Raw genomic sequence first — 22,278 nt, 5'->3', positions numbered from 1 at the left:
TCATATACCATGATCAAGTGGGATTTATCCCAGGGATGCATGGATTCTTCAATATACGCAAATCAATCAATGTGATAAACCACATTAACAAACTGAAGAATAAAAACCATACATTCATCTCAATAGATGCAGAAAAAGCTTTTGACAAAATTCAACACCTATTTATGATAAAAACCCTCCAGAAAGTGGGCATAGAGGGAACCTACTTCAACATAATACGTATAAGTCCATATACGACAAAGCCACAGCAAACATCGTTCTCAATGGTGAAAAAGTGAAGGCATTTCCTCTAAGATCAGGAATAAGACAAGGATGTCCACTCTCACCATTATTATTCAACATAGTTTTGGAAGTCCTAGCCACGGCAATCGGAGAAGAAAAAGAAATAAAAGGAAGGAATACAAATTGGAAAAGAAGATGTAAAACTCTCACTGTTTGCAGATGACATGACACTATACATAGAAAATCCTAAAGAGGCCACCAGAAAACTACTAGAGCTAATCACTGAATTTGGTAAAGTTGCAGGATACAAAATTAACGCACAGAAATCTCTTGCATTCCTATACACTAACAACGAAAGATCAGGAAGACAAATTAAGGAAACAATCCCATTCACCATAGCAACAAAAAGAATAAAATACCTAAGCATAAACTTACCTAAGGAGGTAAAAGACCTGTACTCAGAAAACTGTGAGACACTGATGAACGAAATCAAAGATGACACAAACAGATGGTGAGATATACCATGTTCTTGGATTGGAAGAATCTACTATGAAAATGACTATACTACCCAAAGCAATCTACAGATTCAATGCAATCCCTATCAAATTTCCAGTGGCATTTTTTACAGAACTAGAACAAAAAAATCTTAAAATTTGTATGGAGTCAAAAAAGACCCCGAATAGCCAAAGCAATCTTGAGAAAACAAAAAAAATGGAGCTGGAGGAATCAGACTCCCTGAATTTAAGACTATACTACAAAGCTACAGTAATCAAGACCATACGGTACTGGCACAAAAACAGAAATACAGATCAATGGAACAGGATAGAAAGCCCAGAGATAAACCCACGCACCTATGGTCAACTAAGCTATGACAAAGGAGGCAAGGATACACAATGGAAAAAAGATAGTCTCTTCAATAAGTGGTGCTGGGAAAACTGGACAGCTACATGTAAAAGAATGAAATTAGAATAGTCCCTAACACCATACACAAAAATAAACTCAAAATGGATTAAAGACCTAAATGTGAGACCAGACACTATAAAACTCTTAGAGGAAAACATAGGAAGAACACGCTTTGACGTAAACACAGCAAGATCATTTTTGACCCACCTCCTAGAGTAATGCAATTAAAACAAAAGTAAACAAATGGGACCTAATGAAACTTAACAGCTTTTGCACAGTAAAGTATAAACGAGATGAAAGACAACCCTCGGAATGGGAGAAAATATTGCAAACGAATCAACTGACAAAGGCTTAATCTCCAAAATATATAAACAGCTCATGCAGCTCAATATCAAAAAAACAAACAACCCAATCCAAAAATGGGCAGAAAACCTAGACATTTCTCCAAAGAAGACATACAGATGGCCAAGAAGCACATGAAAAGCTGCTCAGCTCACTAATTATTAGAGAAATGCAAATCAAAACTACAATGAGGTATCACCTCACACCAGTTAGAATGGGCCTAATCAGAAAATCCACAAACAATAAATGCTGGAGAGGGTGTGGAGAAAAGGGAACCCTCTTGCACTGTTGGTGGGAATGTAAATTGATACAGCCACTATGGAGAACAGTATGGAGGTTCCTTAAAAAACTAAAAATAGAATTACCATATGACCCAGCAATCCCACTACTGGGCATATACCCTGAGAAAGCCATAATTCAGAAAGACACATGTACCCCAATGTTCATTGCAGCACTATTTACAATAGCCAGGTCAGGGAAGCAAACTAAATGTCCATTGACAGACGAATGGATAAAGAAGATGTGGTACATATACACAACGGAATGTTACTCAGCCATAAAAAGGAACGAAATTGGGTCATTTGTAGAGACGTGGATGGACCTAGAGACTGTCATACAGAGTGAAGTAAGTCAGAAAGAAAAAAACAAATATCGTATATTAACACATATATGTGGAATCTAGAAAAATAGTACAGACGAACTGGTTTGCAAGGCAGAAATAGAGACACAGATGTAGAGAACAAACGTATGGACACCAAGGGGGGAAGGCGGGGGGGGCGAGGGGGGGCCGGTGGTGGTGGTGGGATGAATTGGGAGATTGGGGTTGACATATATACACTAATATGTATAAAATAGATAACTAATGAGAACCTGCTGTATATCACAGGGAACTCCACTTTGCCGTACAGCAGAAACTAACACAACATTGTAAAACAACTATACCCCAATTAAAAAAAAAATCTAATACGAAAAGAAATAAATAGTTCCTTAGTAAAAAAAAAAAAAAAAAGACAAACAACGTAACACTACATCCAACACAGGTGAATCTGAAAATCATTATCAAGGCAACATAAAGCTGACACAAATGAGTATACACTGTATGATTCCATTTATGTGACAATCAAAACTGGCAAAATTAACATCATCTGGGGGAGGCAAGAAAGTGTCCTAACTTCAAATGCAAAGGGGTACAAAGGCACTTTCTGGGGTGATGGAAGTGATTTATATTATGATTGGGGTACCTGTCAAATTCATTTAAATAGACATTTAAAGTGGGTACATTTTATCATACTTAATAATAACTCAATATTTTATTAAACTAGTAAAAGAATTTTAATTACAGAAATGTTTGGATGTTACTAAAAGTTTTATGTTTCAAAGTTTTTCTTTAATAATTCTGGCAAAGTGTCAGTCTCAGCTCACTGGGGAGTAAAATCACCTCCATCAGCGTGTGCGCATGCATGTGCACACACACACACACACACACACACACACACACACACACTCCTAGGACCATACCTGGATTTCTGCAGTAATGGCTGCATTTAAGGCTGATTCTAAGCCTCCGTCAGCCATCAAGCTGCCCACAAGAAGATCAATCATGAATCGACGACCTGGACTTATGTTAACTTCATTGCCTGAAACTAGAAAAGGTAAAGTGTTTTTCCCAATGTGAGGCAAGCACCATCCCCCCCCGGCACCCCCTCCTAGGCCAACCCCACCCAACCCCTGCTCCTAGCCCCAGCCCACCTGCACAGGGCAGGAGAGCAGAGAGTGCCCGGGCCCGCTCCTCAGCAGTGGGCAGCAGCACCGACCACCCGCTCTGCAACACAGCCTGGGCGGCCACCTGCACAGTACTCAACACGCCCGCGCTGCTGGCCAGGGCCACCACCGTCTGCTTCAGGCTGTTGAGGAGGACGCTGCCCAGACCTAAACCAAGGAATTCTGGGTCAACCTGGTGACTGATGGCAGCATGCAACTGAAAGGAGAAAAACAATTTTCACTTAGAAGCCCTAAAAACAAATGCTTTCCAAATCTTATTAAAGATGAAATAATACCTCAAATTGAGTTTTACTCAAATAATAAAGGTAAAACTTCCAGTACAGGTATTTTTTTTAACCATACTAAAAATTTTTCACCTATAGTAGTTGAGAATCCATGGTAAGGTATTCTATAAAAGGAATTTTTTAAACCCAACTCTATGTATGTGGAAAAGCTCAAGATCAACAAAGAGGTTGAACCCTGTGGAAACAGCAACCTCTACCCCACCCCCAAGCACCCGCACCAAACACAGAAATAGTGAATATAATATAACCAAAAAACTATTAAAAGAGTAGACAGCCAAGCTGAGGGTACACAAGGAAAAGTATACAAGGGAAAGTTCTGGTTTGGCTCTTGAGACACACAGACACACACAGCAGGAGCCAAGGGGTTCTGGGCTCAGAGAGCAGATCAAAGCCTTCTGAGACACAAAATGCTCAAGACAGCCCACTGAACCTGAGCTTCCTGTCAGCCAGCCAGGGCCTGAGGGCAACATACTACCCACACAAGGCTTTGGGCACAAAGAGACCCCCACAGTGAATCAGAGACCCGGCCTGCCCTGTGAGCAGATGTGAAATCAAATTTATACCAACCATATAGGTATGGATATCACACGTCAAGAACTTAACACCAAAACTCATCAAGAGCCCGAGGAACTCAATGGAACCTCACAGACACAAGTACAAAACTGCCCTCTAAGGACATCTCCACAGCCAAGGGCAAAGGGACACTCCACAAACCCTCCCCTAAGAGTGGCCTCATAGTCAAAAAGGACAAGCCATACTAGGTCACCACAAAGAAGTGTCACAGACAGGGTAAGAGGCAAAACGCATGTCCCAACAGATTTTAGCAATTTAAAAAATTGGAATGAATCCATAAAATAAGTAAATTGTTCTTAGAGATCAAGGAAGGAACAGAAGCCAGAAGACGAGAATATAATGAGCAAACGAAAGCCTTGGAAAACACCAAAAATACAAATTCTGAAAATGAAAAAAACAGCTACAGGAATAAACACCTCAAGGCAGAGGAGTGAAGAGCCTGGGCCCCAGGTTCCAGCCCTAAACCTTTGTGCACTGGGTACCCAACCTGGGCAACATTCCTGAACTTCGTGCCTCCCCAGCTGTTCAATACAGATGGAGGGTCCCACCTCCCAGAGGGCTGGCACAGGGATTTGATGATTCAATCAATATGTATAAAGCAGTGATCACATAAATTTTTTAAATAAACAGACAATTCAACAATATGGAACATTCAGCTAAATGATTCGTGAACTGAAAGAGAGTGCTGAGTAAACCACCCAGAAAGCAGAACAGAAAGATTAAAAAGTGAGCATTAAAAAGGATAAACAGATTTTAAAATATCAAAGAAGCTGTGATACTTGGGAAAATAAAATGAGAAAGTTCAACATGCATTTAGTAGGACATTTCCAAGGGGAAAGGTAGAAAAAAAGGAGAGAGCAATTTCAATGGTAAATAGTGAAGATTTTTCAAAACTTAACAAAGATAAGTAATCTCAGATTGATTCAGAATCATAATCTCAAATTATATATACAAGAATAAATCCTGACCTAGACATAATGTATTAAAATTATAAAACAAAGACAAAAATCTAAAAGGCTACCAAAAAGAAAGACAAATTAGCTACAAAGAAACAACAATTGCACTAACATAAGATTTCTCATTGGCAAAAATAAAGGTCAAAAGATGGCAGAACATCTTCAAAGTGCTTATAAAATTACATATAACCTAAAAAGCTAAGCCCCATTAAATTATCTTAAGAGGTGTTAATGGGAACAAAGTTTTCAGAGGTTGTAACTCACAGACCTTAAGGAAGAAATTTACTGAAGGAGGTACCCAGGAGGGAGGTGATGTAAGTAACAATGACAAAACAAATTGGTTTAAAAAAAAAAAAAAAAAGGACTATATATCTGAATATGTCCTCTTAAAAAATGATTATCATAATAATTGAGGGAAAGTTTAAAAATAATTACTATATTTCACCAATCCTAAGAGGTATTTTCTTTCACATCTTAACAACTCTAAAATCAGAATGTATCTTACACATTGCAATTTGGAGCGTTTTTCTTTCAGCAGCACACACAAGAAAACTGTGCCTTGGAGTCAATGTAACAACAGACTATGGAACAATTCAAATACTGAAGATGGAAAGGGGAGTTTAGGTTGAATGCATCCTATAACCCTTATATTTTTCAGGAAGAGAAGTACTGATTAACTTAACACTGTGTAATTAACAAATATTTAAAATTTTTTGTAACATGATTAATGTCCAGAAATCAAAATTTCAAAACTTAGGAACAATTAAACGGATTTGAAAGGAAAAAAAATTTTTAGAAATTTGTTCAAAAGATAACAAAATGATGAACAAACTTACACAAGACTGAATTCAAATACATTAGTAATCACAATAATTGTAAAAGATTAAATCCACATAGTGAATAAAGACTCTCAAATTGTATTCTTTTTAAGAACTGAGCTTTATGAGTCAATTTTTTAAAAAGACACAACTAAAACAAAGACCTCAACAGACAGAACAAAGCAGTGGAAAAACATATGGCATGAGGCAAATATGGACCAAATGAAATAGAGCCTAGGACATGTACAAGGTCTTTCTCCACAGCACTGACCAGAGCAGCAATGTCACTACAAGACCATGGGAAGCAACAAAAAACTGGGCGGATCCATGACTAGGATACTACACCACAGATGTCCTGCTAAATGAGCTCCTACAGAAGACTTTTGGGGAAGGGAGGTACTCTCCAAACTTCTGCTAATTCCACTTTGCAACTAAACATTACATTCAGTTCTGTGCTTTCTGGAAGCCAAGACAAAAAAGGGGAGGGAACAGAAGGCGTACATGATGGGTCACAGAGAAACCCTCACATTATAAAGGGGGAAAATTACTTTGGTGAGAAAAACTGTTCTCTTAACATTAAGTCACAGGGTTTTATTACAAAGAAAAACATGATGATCAAAGATTTTAGCTAGAGTTCTACTTAAAAAAAAAAAAAAAAAAAAAAGGAAAAAAAAATTTTGTAGCTTTTCTTCTTCTGACATTTAAACTTAACCTTCCCCCTGAGGAAGCAGAGGTACTCGTGCAGGACACAGAGCTTCCTGAATGGGGCTCCCCTCTCAGTCCAGAGCAGAGGCTGGTGACCACCTCCAGCTGATCTCCCAGTCACCTACCGTCTCACCCAGTCACCTCTCCACACACAGCAACAGGAAATCCAAGACCGACTCCCTGATGAATGCCAACAAGCTGAATTTAGCAGTAATAACGCAGTCCAGATACGCTCTTACCTGCATGCAGAGACTGACTTCCAGGGTAAGCGCAAAATAACTAGACTGAATTTTTTTAAGCCTCATACACATTACACTCCATCATAATCTGACTTTAAAACACTTTAAAATTTTCATTAGCAAGTTCATTTAACAGGCTAAACCCCATACCCTTTAATATGCATAAACATCATTACAAACGCATAAGACACTTATAAAATGAGGGAAAGGAAAGAAAATCATTAATACCTGAAGTCGTAGAAGATTCAGTGTTGCCACAGCCATACACTCTTTCTCTTGGGGTGGGGGCCAGTCAGCAGTGCCATCCATCCCCTCACTCACTTGCCGTAGTAGGAGGTCTAACTGCTCAAAAGTCATTGAGCAGATGTCCACCACAAAAGGGACACGGAGGCCAATGGACCACTCAGAACAAGATGACCAAGCAAAACTCTATGGAAGAAACACAAGAACCTAAAATGAATCTACACGTTCAGCGATCAGCCTGTTCCACACGAGAGATTCACCATTATGAATGACGAAGATGCCCTAAGTTACTTCTCATTCATCCCTCTGATTGTCCCAAATGCACAAGCACCTTCAGTTATCTAACTCACATGCTAACAGTTTCCAATTTTCTCTCATTTCACTACCCCATCTCATTTGCCACAAATAAACAGGTAAAAAGTTTTTCAAAAATCTTTTCACTATCAAAATTAAGCAACTCAATAAGCTAAAATTAAACACTAAAAGCTATTCAACTAACCCCAAAAAAGTCAGGAAACAATAAAGAAACAAAAAGATGAGAGCAAACAAAAAACAAATAAACAATGGTAGACATTAAATTTAAATGGGTCTGAACATAAAAACAAACAGAGATCATCAGGATGTAGGAAAACAGAACCTAACTCTACAGATATCTACAAGAAATCTACCTTAAATATAAAGATAAAAGTGGCTTGGTAAAGGGATGGAAAGTGGCTTATTAATATCAAAGTAGACTTCAGAGGAAGGAAATTATCAGGGCTAAAGAGGGACACTATATAATGATAAAAGGTTCAATTCACAAAGAAGACAGAACAATAGTGAATGTATATACCCCTAACAACAGAACCATAAAACACATGAAAGTAAAATCTGAGAGAAATGAAAGAGTAACAGATAAATCCACACATGTAGTTGAAGATATCAAAACTACCCTCCTAATAACAGACAGAACAAGTAGACAGAAAATTAGTAAGGATTTAAAAGAAATGAACAAAACCATCAATGAACGAGATAAAAATGATGCTTATAAAAACACTTCACCCAAAGAGCAAAATACACATAATTTTCAAGGATGCACGGAACATTCACCATGATAAACCATATTTAAGATATAAAATAATTTTAACTATTTAAAAGAACTGAAATCATATAGCGTATGATCTCATAACATAATAAAATTAAGCTGACAACCAAGAACAGAAACTAGAAATCAATAAGAATAAACTAGATGTAAATAACTGGAAAAATCTCTAAGCACTTAGAAATTAAACAACAGGTTTCTACATTCCAATTAAAGTAGTAAAATACTGATTCTTAGTAGCCTGCAAAGAGTTATGTAGTATACAGTAATTCTTAGAGCAACCACAAAAAAAAAAACCTATAAAAAGAAATAGTCAAATTCAAAATAAATAAAGGTAAATGAAATACTAATATAAATGTTCATTTATCCCCCCAAAAAACAAAAGAAGCAAAATAGAGGAACAAATAATTGAAAACAGACAAAAGCCAAACAATAAAATGGAAGACCTTTATCTATACATGTCAATTACAGTAAATGTAAACGATCTAAATACACCAATTAAAAGACAGATTGACAAGGATAAAAAAAATGCAACTATACACAGCATCCAAGAAGTTCACTATACAGATAATGAGACAAGTGGGTTAAAAGTTAAAGATAAAAATTTAACAAAACATGGACAGGACTTGTATGCTGAAAACACTGATAAATGAAATCAAGAAGATACAAATAAACGTTTAGACATAACATTTTAATAGATTAGAAGACTCAATGTAGCAAAAATGTCAATTCTCCACAAACTGATAACAGGTTGAACACAAACCCTACTAAAATCTAAGCAAGATATTTTTGCAAATGTAAGGTAGATTTAGATTATTCTCAATTTTAATGGAAAGGCAAAGGGACTAAAATATGAACTTCTTAAATTTTTTTCAAATACAAGGATGGAAAAGTTATAGTACTCAAACACTAATTAAATGAAAATAAAACTGGAGTACCTACATTAAAATCAGACAAAAGAGACTTCAGAGCAAGGAAAAACAGGGATAAAGTGGGGACACTGAACAACAATTAAAGGGTCAATTCACCAAGACAACCGAACAACCCAAAATGCGTATGCATCAAACAAAAGAGTTTCAAAATACATAAGACAAGAATTGATAAACCCATCCTAAAATTCATGTGGAATCTCAAGGTACCCCAAATAACCAAAGGAATATTGAAAAGGAATAACGAAGTTAGAAAAAGACTCAATTCCTAATTCAAAACTCACTACAAAGCTACAGTAATCAAAACGGTGTGGGTCTGGCATAAAGACACACTTACAGACCAATAAAATAGAATAGAGCCCATAAATAAACCCTTGCCTATATGGTCAAATGATTTCGAAAAGTGCCAAGACCATTCAATGGGGAAAGAACAATGTTTTCTTTAAACGGTGCTGGAAAAACTGCAAAAGAATCTATTTGATCCTTATCTTACACCATATATGACAATAAAGTCAAAATGGATCAGAGACCTAAATATTAGACCTAAAACTATGAAGCTATTAGAAAAAAAGACTGGAAAATCTACATGACCATGGATTTCTCAGATATATATGACACCAAAAGCACAGACAACAGAAGAAAAACTAAAACTTTTGTGCATAAAAGAACACTATCAACAGAATAAAAAGAAAACCACAGAATGGGGAAAAAACAGTTGTAAATCATATACCTGATAAGGGATTAATATCCACAATATAACAAGAACTGTTACAACTCAAAAAAAAATCTAATTCAAAAATGGGCAAAGAACTTGAATACATTTCTCCAGAAAAGATATACGAATGGTCAATAAGCACATGAAAAGATACTCAACATCTTTCCCATTTGGGAAGTGCAAATCAAACCACAATGTGATACCACTTCATACCCACTGGGATGGCCTTAAAAAAAACAAGAAAAAGGAAAATAACCAGTGTTGGCAAGGATGTGGAAAACTTGAAACCCTTGTGTGTATCTGGTGGGAATGTAAAAATCATGCAGCTGTTGTGGAAAAACAGTAAGGCAGTTCCACAAAGATTTAAACAGAGTTACCATAATGATCCAGCAATTCCACTCCTAGATATATACTGAAAAAACCCAAAAGCAGGGACTCAAACAGATATTTCTACACTAATACTCATAGCTGCATTATTCATAATAGCCAAGAGATAAACAACCCATGTGTCCACTGAAGGAGGAATGGATGAACAAAATATGGGAGTTATGTATTTTTATTATTAAGCCTTAAAAAAAAATTCTGATACATGCTACAACATGAATCAATGTTGAAAATATTATGCTAAGTGAAATAAGCCAGACACAAATGGTCAAATATTATGTGATTCCACTTATATGAGATACCTTGAATAGGCAAATTCATACAGACAGAAAGTAAATTTCAGGTCACCAGGGGCTAGGGGAGGAGAAATGGAGAGTTACTGTTTAATGGGTACAGAGTTTCTGTTTCAGATGATGAAAAGGTTCTGGAGATGGATAGTAGTGATGGTAACACAACACTGTGAATATACTTAACGTCACTGTATGTTTTACCATAATTTTTTTAATGATCAAAAGCATTAAAAAAAAAATACAAAACTGACAGAACCAAAAAGAGAAATGGACAAATCGACAATTATTCTTGGAGATACCAACACCACCCTCCCCAAAAGAAGACAGAACAAACAGACAGAAAATCAGCAAGGATCTAGAAAAACTGAATAATACCATCAATGAACTAGATCTAATTGACATTTATAGAACACTTCACCCAATAATGGCAAAATATATCAACAGCAAAATACTCTTTTTAAACACACATGCAGAACATTCACTAAGAGAACACATCCTGAGATATAAAACAAACCCCATCAAATCTATAAGAACTGAAATCATATAGAGTTTTTTCTCTAACCACAATGGAATTAAACTAGAAACCAGTAACAGAAAGATAACAGAATGATCTCCAAACACTTTGAAACTAAACAACACACTTAATCCATAGGTCAAAGAGCAATTCACGAAAGAAATTAGAAAATATTTTGAACTGAACAAAAATGAAAATAATCAAGATTTGTGGGTGCAATTAAAGCACTGCTTAGAGGAAAATTTATAGCATCAAGCACTTATCTATTACAAAAGAAGAAATGTCTAAAGTCAACAACCTAAGCTTCCTCCTGAAGAAACTAAGAAAACAGTAAAGTAATGCCAAAGCAAGCTGAAGAGTGAAAAAGGGGACAAGAGGAGAAACCAGTGAAATTGAAAGCAAAAGAACAAGGGGAAAATTAATGAAACTAAAAGCTAGTTCTTTGAAAAGATCAACAAAATGGATAAACATCTAGCAAAACTGGCAAAGAGAAAAGACGCAAATTACCCATATCAGGAATGAAAGAAGGGGTATCACTGCAGACCCAAAGACTTCAAAAGGTCAATAAGAGAACACTAATAAGGAAAACTTTATACATAAAAACTGGGTAACTTAGATGAAATGGAACAATACCTTGAGTGCCACAAACCAGGAACACTCACCCAAGAGGAAACACTCTGAATAATTCTATATTAAAGAAATTGAATTTGTGGTTAAAAATCTTTTGAGAAAGAAATCCCCAGGCTCCTATGGATTCATAGAAAAACATGTAAAGAAGAAATGACACTAATTCTACACAACTCATTCCAGAAAACAGAAGAGGATGGAACACTTGCCAACACTTTTTATGAGGCCAGTTTTACCCTCAAAAGTCAGACAAGAAAGCACTAAAAAAACCACAAACTAGTATCTCTGAAGAGTCCTGACAGAAAAATCCTCAACAATGTATTAGCAAATCAAATCCCACAATATAAAAAAAGAATAATACACCATGACCAGGTGGGGATTATCTCAAAAACACAAGGTTTGGTCAATATTTGAAAATCAATCAATGTATTCCACTATATAAATAGACTAAAGAAGGAAAACGTGATCATATCACATGAGAAGAAAAAGCATCTGACATAGTTTAATATCACTCAGGATTTAAAAAAAAGAAAAACTTGAAAAAAGTAGGAGTTAAAGGAAACATCCTTAATTTAATAAGGCATCTACCGAAAACAAATAAACAAACAAAAAAACAGACAGCTAACATCACAGTTAATGGTGAAAGATTGAACGCCTTCCCCTTACGATCAGGAACAAGGCAAGGATGCACCCCCTCCCTACTCTTACTCAACATCATATTGGAAGTCCTGGCCAGTGCAATAAGGCAAGGAAAAGAAAGAAAAGGCATATGTATTGTAAAATAAAACTGTCTCTATGTACAGACAACAGAACTGTTTCTGAAGAAAACCCCAAGGAATCACAGTGAAGCTCCTAGAACTAATAAATGAGTTTAGTACAACTACAGGATATAACGACTAAACACACAAGTCAATGGTACTTCTACATACTAGCAATGAACACCGGGAAATCAAAATTCTACAAAATACCAAGCCATCTACTCAGTACCTGGGCAGGTCCGCAGGCAATCCCAACTATGTGTTTGGTATCCAGTCCTGGCAGCGCAGCAGGTTCTGGCTTGGTCACACGCAAGGTGTCAAAGTGCTGGCACTGGTCATTGCTCCCCCAGCTGTGGACCTCACTGTCCTCAGTCAGGGCCAGGCAGTGGGTGGAGCCGGCAGCTACATCAATCACCTTCTTCCCTGGGAGGAAAGAGGGATGCAGATACAGGTTCACGCCTATGACTTCTGTTGCAATAAAGATATTTACTTTAGGCCACTCAGGTCAGAAGGCATTTAATGTCAATTTCTAAAGGATAATTCATTGCTTTAATATTATTCACAATTCATCTGCCTTGTGTACATTACTAAAACCCCTGCTGTGTTTTACTAGCTACAATTTATTAAGCCCTACAGCCTGCAAATAAAATAATGCTAGGGTATGAAACGGATCTGTTCATTTTTCTCATCCTTATTCAGATTTTCATTCAGAAAAAGACAAATGTATTTTTAATTAACTACTAGATCATATTCTCCTGTCCCAATGTACAACCATGTAAAGTGCACTCTTTTTTAAAAAGACTCTATGTTTTTAGAGCAGTTTTAGGTTCACGGTAAAACTGAGAAGGCAGAGATTTCCCATATACTCCTTACCCCAACAGATGTTTAGCCTCCCATTATTATTTATTTTTTTACACATGGCTGTTCAGTTGTTCCAACGTCATTTGTTGAAATGACGATCTCTGCTCCATTGTATTGCTTTTGCTCCTCTGGTCAGAGATCACTTAAGTACATTTATGTAGATCTATTTCCGAGCTCTCTCTTCTGTTCCAATGATCTATTAGTTCATACTTCAGCCAATACCATACTGTCCTGATCACTGTAGCTTTACAGTTAAGTCTTGAAGTTGGGCAGTATCAGTCTTCCCACTCGTTCTTCTCCTTTAATATTGTGTTGGCTATCCTGGGTCTTTCACCTCTCCACACAAACTTTAGACTCAGTTTTTTGATATCCATAAAATAAATTGCTAGGATTTTGATTGGGACTGCATTGAATCTATTGATCAAGTTGGAAAGAACTGACATCTTGGCAATATTCAGTATTCCTATCAATGAACATAGAATATCTTTCCATTTATAAAGTTCTTCTTTGATTTCGTTCATCAGTTTTGTAGTTTTCCTCATACAGATCTCACACATATTTTGTTAGATTTATACCTATGTATTTCATTCTTTGGATGCTAATACAAAGGTATTGTGTATTTAATTTCAATTCCATTTGTTTGCTGCTTGTATATAAGAAAACAATTAACTTTGGCATAGTAACCATCTTGCAACCATCTTGCAACCCTGTTAGTTCCAGGAGGGTTTTTTGGTCAATTCTTTCAAATTTTCCACATCAACAATCATGTCATTTGTGAACAAAGACAGTTTTATCTCTTCCTTCTCAATCTGTATAGCTTTTATTTCTTTTTCTTGTCTCACTGCATTAGCTAAAACTTCCAGTATAATTTTGAAAAGGAATGGTGAGACGGGACATCCTTTCCTTGTATCTGATCTTAGTGGAAAGGCTTTGAGTTTCTCACCATTAAGTATGACATTAGCTGTAGGATTTTTATAGATTGTCTTTATCAAGTTGAGGAAGTCTCCTTTATTCCTAGTTTACTGAAAGTTTTTTTTAATCATGAATGGGTGTTGGATTTTGTCAAAAGCTTTGTCTGCACCTATTGATATGATCATGTGATTTTTCTTCTTTCATCTGTCAATTTGATAGATTACATTAACTGATTTTTTTAACACTGAACCAGCCTTTCATAGTGTCTGAGTGTGTGTGTGTGTGTGTGTGTGTGTGTGTGTGTGTTGTGTGTGTGTATGCATTTTCTTTATATGCCATCCATCAATGGACACTTTGGTTGTATCCATGTCTTAGCTATTGTGAATAATGTTGCAATGAACATGGGGATGCAGATATTTTTTCAAGATAGTGTTTTTGATACCCAGAATTGGAATGGCTGGATCACATGGTATTTCAATTTTTATTTTTTGAGGAACCTCCATACTGTCTTCCAGAGTGGCTCCACCAATTTACAGTCCCACCAACAATGCACAAAGGTTCCCTTTTCTCTACATCCTTGCCAACTCTTGTTATTTCTTGTCTTTTTGGTAACAGACATTCTAACAGGTATGAGGTGATATCTCACTGTTTTTAAATGTATTTCACTGATGATTAGTGATGCTGAACATCTTTTCATGTACCTGTTGGCCATCGTTATGTCTTCTTTGGAAAAATGACTATTCAGATCCTCTGCCCATTTTTTAATCAGATCATTTGGGTTTTTTTGCTGTTGAGTTGTACGAGTTCTTTATATATTTTGGATATTAACTCCTTATCAAATATATGACTTACAAATATTTCCTCCCATTTCATAGGTTGCCTTTTCATTTCTTTGATGGTTTCCTTTGCTGTACAGAAAGATTACTGATTTTAGATCTTTCTTCTTTTCTAATATATACATTCGATGTTATAAATTTCCATCTAAGCTTTCACTGCATCCCACAAATCTTGAGAAGTTGTATTTCCATTTTCATTTAGTTCAAAATATTTTAAAATTTCTATTGTGATTTCTTCTTTGACCTATGTGTTATTTGGAAGTGTACTGTTTTATCTCTATGTATTTTGAGATTTTCCAGCTAATTTTCTGTTACTGATTTCTAGTCAATTCCATCGTGGTCTGAGAGGAGACATTGTTTGATTTCTCTTCTTTTAAATTTGTTAAGGCGTGTTTTATGGCCCAGGCTGGGTCGATCTTGGTGAAAGTCAAAATACACTTTTCAGTAGAAAGTTTTCTAAAACAAAATCTATTTCTCTCCAAAGTTAAACAAAATCTATTTCTCTCCAAAGTTAAATGATGTAAGTGTAAAATATATTTTCTCTATTTAAATAGTGTTAGCAAAGTACTGTATTTTTGCTTATTAGTAGATCTAACATGACCAACACAAGGGGTGTTTTCAGACATGTCAACATAAAAAATAATTCAGCTGAAAGAACTCTACTATAGTAAGAGAAACAATTCTATCCAAAGAGACTATTTTAAAAACTACCAAATGACTGTACGTATCAACAGTCACTTAAATACTCTCATAGTACGCTACCTCTGTATCTAATTAATGTCGCTGAGGAAGTTGATTTCCTCTACTAAATGAAAGGAATATAAACAAGAAGGCAAATAAAATTCAAATACAGCTCCATAATAAACAACCAATTGTATTACTCTATAACTTATCTCAGATGCTTAGAAAATAATAAACACCAGATGAGCACACAAAACTTCTAATCACCAAAGTGTTAACATGCTTTAAAATAAAAATGCTGGGGAAAGGAACTGGCAAGTCCCAATTAAAAGGCTCACTTCCAAACTCCCTTGACAAAAGAGCAAAAACATAAAGGAGAATCCAGCACAGCAATCCAACAAACTTCATCCCTTGTGTCAAATGCAGCCCAAGGCCTGTTTCTGTGAATAAAGGTGTATTGGAACACAGGCGCATTTGTTTTCATTTTGTCTATGGCTGCTTTGGGGCTACAACAGCAGGACTGAGTAGTTAGGAGAGACAGCACAAGGCCCTCAAACCTAAAATTATACATAGAGTCTGGTCCATTAAAAAATAGCCTGCCCACCCCCTGTAGTGTAGAGATTAAAGCACTACAGGCCCCACCTGGTACACTTATCACCAAGCTCTCCCATACTTCAGAAGGCACCTGTAAATCACACCTACATGCCTTGGCTCCCATTCCTCCCAGCTGCTGAGAATGCATGCTGGACACCCTTGAAACCAAACAAGAAGATTCATCCATCAAGGATAAGTTCAAACAAGAACACTCCAGGCTGACCCAACCCCATCTCCCTCTCTGCTCCCATAACACCATGCATATCCACAGCAAGCAGACGACCTCACCAAACAGAAGTTAATCTCACTGAGGCCAGCTTAATGAGTAATGAATGGGTACTTGCCACAAAAAAGAACTCTCCAATAAAAAAGAAAAAACAAACAAACAAAAAAAAAGAACTCTCCAACACAGGTAAAATTTAAAAGTTTCAAATTAAATTTGATAAGAATAATTCTAGGTCACTTTTTAATACAGACAAACCACTTTCCACTTATTATCTATACTATCCAAATGTGGATAAAAGCTTCTAATGATGTGTCATTCACGGATGTCAGATAAAGAAAAATACCTGCAAACTTTAAAAGATTACTAAAGACAACTACCTCAAATGGTTTCAAAAGTTTACATTTTGCACTCACCTTGCAATCCTTCCAAGAGTTTGGGATAACGAACATGTTCCTCTGTTCCATGCCCAAGTCTCTGGTTGTCACCTTTTCCCCATGAATAAACCTGGCCATCTTTTGTCAAGGCAACAGAAAACTGACTTCCACATCGGACTTTGACAACATCCAAGTCTTGAAGCTTCTCAATCAGCTTTGGTGTTTTGCAGCCGTCACTACCACCTCTGCCCAATTTCCCATAGTCACCATCTCCCCAAGACCACACCTGACCTAAAAAATACAAGTTATTGGAGTAAAAATAACTGTACATCTAAATAAAACGTCTAAATGTCTGCAAATAATCAACATAGCCAGTAACACACAAAAATCTAGACCACTAATGTGTATAGCTGACACTACACAGGTGGTTACTGACCAAATGAAATCTAGTTTCTACTTCAGCTTGATAGAGGAGCAATTAAGAAATGGAAAGCTGAGTTTTCTTCTTGTTTTAACTGAATGAATGATAAAGTCCTAACCCTTGCTAATTTGGGCACAATGATACTGCTTCCACTAATTACTAAACACAGAGCGAAAGCTCCACTGCTTCCTTTATAAAACACAGCAACTGGGCCCATGGCCCACTGCACACCACTCTTGGGCCTGCCTGCACACCCCTCTTGTTGTGTTGACCACAAGTCAAACGTACAATTGTATTTATTCCCAATAACACTTGTTAGTGTAATTTAATTAAATATTACATAAAGGGATAAAATAAAGTTGCTCTCTGTGGGAGAGCAAGGCTGAGGGGCTCCCAGCTAATCCTGACAGACCCCACGATTCGAAGGACAGACCCCCACAATACTGAAAGACAAATACAGTTTAAAAATTCAACATCGAGGGCTTCCCTGGTGGCACAGTGCTTAAGAATCCACCTGTCAATGCAGGGCACACAGGTTCGAGCCCTGGTCCAGGAAGATCCCACATGCCGCGGAGCAACTAAGCCTGTGCACAACTACTGAGCCTGCTGCACTCTAGAGCTCACAAGCCACAACTCCTGAGCCCGCAAGCCACAACCACTGAAGACCGCGTGCCTAGAGCCTATGCTCCGCAACAAGAGAAGCCACCGCAATGAGAAGCCCACGCGGTGCAACTAGAGAAAGCCTGCACGCAGCAACAAAGACCCAACGCAGCCAAAAATAAATATAAATAAAATAAATAAATTTATAAAAAAAGAAATCAACATCAGGAATTCCTGGCAGTCCAGTGGTTAGGACTCCACCCTCTCACTGCTGAGGGCCAGGGTTCAATCCCTGGTCGGGGAACTAAAATTCCACAAGCCGTGCAGTGCGGTGGAGGGGGAGGGACATCAAACTTGATAAATATATCCTCAAAAAGTGTCAAATGAGTACAATCTCACTAATGAACACAAATATAAAACAAATTAAAAACAAGTATCATACTGTGAATACACAAAGACTAAGCAGGATTTACCACAGGGAATCAAGGGTGGCTGAACATTAGGAAATATAATCATAATAAACAGAAACGACTTAAAACGTCAACTATTCCATTTATTTTCATTTCTTTGTTAAAAAGTAAAATGCCCAAACAGGAAGGATGGTAGCTCTCTGGCCCTGGGTAACAGAAGTTACAAGTCCCATAGCTTCTCTACCTCTCCTGAAGACACTGAGGTGCACACTCACTTAAAGACTCCAGGGACTTCCCTGGCGGTCCAGTGGTTAGGACTCTGCGCTTCCACTGCAGGAGACCCAGGTTCAACCCCTGGTCGGGAAACTAAGATCCCACAAGCCGTGTGGTGCAGCCAAAAAAAAAAAAAGACTCCAAAGCTCATTCCCTCTAGGAGAGCGGCCCTCGTCATCCTGAGAGCCTGTCCAGGGCAGCGGTGCCCCACATACCATTCTCCGTCACAGCCAGGGTTTGAGCATCACCACTCCCACATGCCACGTCAATGACCTTCAGCCCTTTGAGCCCAGCCACCAGCATCGGAATGGCCTCATCTTCACTGGAGCCTTCAAAAAGATAGGACTACTGTTACTGCAAGTCCCTCAGAAGAGGCAGCCTCATGCTGCATGCTCCAGCTGACTCAGAGCAGACATACCGTGGCCCAGTCGGCCGTAGTTCCCCCGGCCCCAGGTGTACAGCTCGCCCTCGGCAGTGATGGCCGCGCTGTACGTGCTCCCACACGCAATGTGCACCACATGCTTCCCGGCCTGCTTTCCTGAGAAGGCAGAGATCACCTTAGGCTCCTCAAGAGGCCTGTGGAGAGAAGAGGAACAAACGTGAATGCCCTTCTGAGACCTTCCTATTAGTGACACTCCTGGGAATAAACTATCAGAGCGTCGAAAGACAGTTTCACCTTGCAGGTGCCTTATGAAATAATTAAGAAATACAGAATTCAAACACCTACCACCTCCATGATTCTTTGTTAAGTGGGCACCTAATGCCAAGCATGGCATCCAGCAGACTATCACAACAGTGTTTGTTAAAGACACGGGTGATCAAGTCCACGGCAGCTGTGGCCACAGTGGTCTGAATGGTGGCCGCCTATCCACAGACAGCACTCAGCAACAGGGAAAGATGAAGCTCACTGACAGAGCAGAGACAGAATACTACCAAGTGGCAGAGGCAGGTCAGTGGTCACCAGGAGCTGGAAGGGGGGAGCAGGGGTTGGCTGCAAAAGGGCAGAACGAAAGGGAGGGGGGGGTTGGGAGGTAGGTAATGGAAGTGCTCCGCGTCTCATTTATGGTGGCTCCCAGCGGCATGCATTTGTGAAGCTCGCCAGACTGTGTAGGGGAAGCTGATGAATTTGTAAATCTCGTTACTCATGGTTGAAATTTATACGTATTTGTTAAACAAATGAGAAGGAATGACAGAGCAAGGTTTACTAATCACACTGCAATCTATATTTTACAAACGAAAAGTAGGAAACAGCAAGGATGAACTGGGGAGAAGTCTCCCTAGTTGATTCTTCACTTTCAAAATTAGCAAAATGCCGGATGCTTATAATCTAAAAACTGTCTGATGTGATTGGTAACACCCACTCTAGCCTCTCCAAAGACACAGTTCGCTCACTTTGTGACCCACTATTCTGCAAAATAAACACACACAGAGGCAGGGGCACACACGGGAAGGGGGACAAATGACTCTACTCTGGTACCACTTCCCCCTTCTTCCATTCAGCTCAAGTTTCAAACCCCCCCAACCAAAGTTTCTCTGCAACTCCTGCCCTTCGCACTGGTCTCCTTTCCTTCCCTCAACTCCTCAAGCAATGGACAAGTTAGTCAACCTAGCACTTAACTTCAACTGAGTATTATTTTATTACAACATATTTTATGCATACTAACTATATATAACATAAAAAAAGTAAAAAGACTAATGCCTCCATCCTGTACCTCAACCCTTTCAAATCCTGTGTGCTCCATGCTAATCCTGCCCCCCTGCTAACCTGAGAGTAACAATTCTAAGTTCTGTACTTATCATTCCTTTTTTTCACTATCATTTTACCACATTTGTCTGAATCCCCTACAACACTGTCAAGTTTGGAATATCAAGTCTGCTGAATGCTAACACCCAGTATGCAAGACTCTTTCTTCACGGTTTGGGATCCTTCCTGGTGGATGTCCACCTCCACCCCAGCAAGAACGGGGCAGTCTCCTCTCGACTGCTGCTGCCCACTCCCTACTCATGGCTCTGACCACTCTGAAATGGGGCCGCATCTTCAATTTCAGCCTAAGGCTCCACTCACAACAGCAACATATGAAAGGGCTCCTGTGATTCTGAGGCAGCCATCAGAACTCTTTCTTTTCACAAGCCTGCATTCAGAACAACCATTCTGTTTTATTTCTTGGTCTCTTACGATAATCAAAAGCTTCCGCAAAATAAGGTATTAGGAAACTCTTGATTTTATTAGCTGGGAAAACGACACTATGGCTCAAGGAAACGAGGACCTTATCCGACAGAGATGTGTTGAGATTGTAACTGAAGGCAGAGGAGTGTGGGATTTGGTTTAGGAAACCCCACGGTGAGGGTGCAGCGTGGGTAGCTAAAACAGGAGTAGCAAAGAGTAGCAAAAGCCGGGGGAGAGGAACACGAAGGCCAGCTGCCGTCACTCCCTGTGCTGTGGGCAGAACTGCCCAGTGTCACCGGAGCGCTGATCCACCGCGGCAGCCCTCTCCATCCTAGCCCTACATGTCTGAGCAGCTGCAAAACACCTCACCACACTTTTCTTTTCCACCCTATTTTGGCTACAGCAGCACAAAAGAAGAGTGTGTCAGTTACAGGAAAAGGCTGTACATACACCGTGTCCCCGTGGCCTAGACGTCCACCATCACCACAGCCCCAGGAATACACCTCTCCGGTGGCTGCCAAGGCCAGGTAGTGGTGACCGTCCGAATGGGCAGCAATTTTTACAATGTTTCTGGAGGCAAGACCCTGGACCAGCTGTGGAGCCTAAAAAGGTAAAAACAGGAAGAAAATTAGTAAGCAGTCCAAGGACAAAGAAAACTGCATGACTCGCCTCAACTGTGCAGCTTACGTTACGGTTTACAAACGGGAACAACAGCGGGCAGTAAATGGCACTGGAAGGGGCTCCTGAGCTTAAAAACTAAGAAATTCTGCCCCCACAATCTTGACAATAATGACCACGATTAAAATTTGCAAACACAACTCGTAATATACAATGAGCAAGTGCTTATACATCTTCAGAAATCAACCGACATATAGAAAGACAAGATGCACAGCATCCATAGCAAAGAGCCCCCTCCACCAACCCGCCCCAGCACCTACCAGCGTGTCACTGTTGTAGGCCTGCGTGTACACACGGCCATTCCGTGACAGGATCAGGAAGCGCTTCTCTGCACAGGCGATCTGTGTGACCCCCAGGTTGGCAAGGCCTTCACACTGAAGTGGACCGATCACATTGGCATAGTATTTCCATCCTATTAACCCCCATCCTATGACCTCTTGCAATGATCCCTGTCAGACGACAAAGTAAGCAAACATTTTCTTTATATCAGCAAGAAAATTTCTTTCTTAGACAAAAGAAAGAATAATTCATGCAAGGAGTAACAATGAGATACAGTAAGATAAAAATAAAGCAAGTAAAGAAAGAAGCTGATTCACAACATCAAAATAACTAAGAATACCCCATATTGCCTCAGTTAGCAGGTAAGATGAAGTAACTGAACAGGTTTCTTTTCCACAGCATTTCATTTTAACAGAGCCCATTAAAAAGTAGTACAAGTAGACCTGAAACATATTTTAAAATGCTCAAACCATATCAGGTTACCACTTTGCCATTACAGGCAGGAACCCGAAGGCCTAAGCACAAGCCTAGGAGACAAGTGTCCCTGCTGTTGGTGGGGGTGAGAGGAATGAAGCCACGTGAGAGCAATTCGGGGATAATC

The 22,278-nt window shown here is 38.7% G+C and overlaps 1 protein-coding gene across 1 annotated transcript in view; it reads right to left on the bottom strand.

The window, feature by feature from the left end:
• HERC2 (HECT and RLD domain containing E3 ubiquitin protein ligase 2) overlaps nt 1–22,278 on the bottom strand; it is a 214,764-nt gene that overhangs the window by 143,078 nt on the left and 49,408 nt on the right. The window contains exons 11-19 of the mRNA XM_082466157.1: nt 21,659–21,847; nt 21,171–21,322; nt 18,972–19,129; nt 18,769–18,882; nt 16,889–17,140; nt 12,595–12,788; nt 7,053–7,253; nt 3,217–3,445; nt 2,986–3,110 (exon numbers count right to left, since the gene is read on the bottom strand). Of these exons, the coding sequence (XP_082322283.1) occupies nt 2,986–3,110; nt 3,217–3,445; nt 7,053–7,253; nt 12,595–12,788; nt 16,889–17,140; nt 18,769–18,882; nt 18,972–19,129; nt 21,171–21,322; nt 21,659–21,847 (1,614 nt within the window). The remainder of the gene's footprint in view (nt 1–2,985; nt 3,111–3,216; nt 3,446–7,052; nt 7,254–12,594; nt 12,789–16,888; nt 17,141–18,768; nt 18,883–18,971; nt 19,130–21,170; nt 21,323–21,658; nt 21,848–22,278) is intronic.

Source organism: Balaenoptera physalus, assembly GCF_965194825.1.
Source record: "Balaenoptera physalus genome assembly, chromosome: 6".
Lineage (NCBI taxonomy): Eukaryota > Metazoa > Chordata > Mammalia > Artiodactyla > Balaenopteridae > Balaenoptera > Balaenoptera physalus.
Note: the sequence above shows the minus strand (reverse complement) of the source record. Positions and strands in the feature narration are given on the sequence as shown.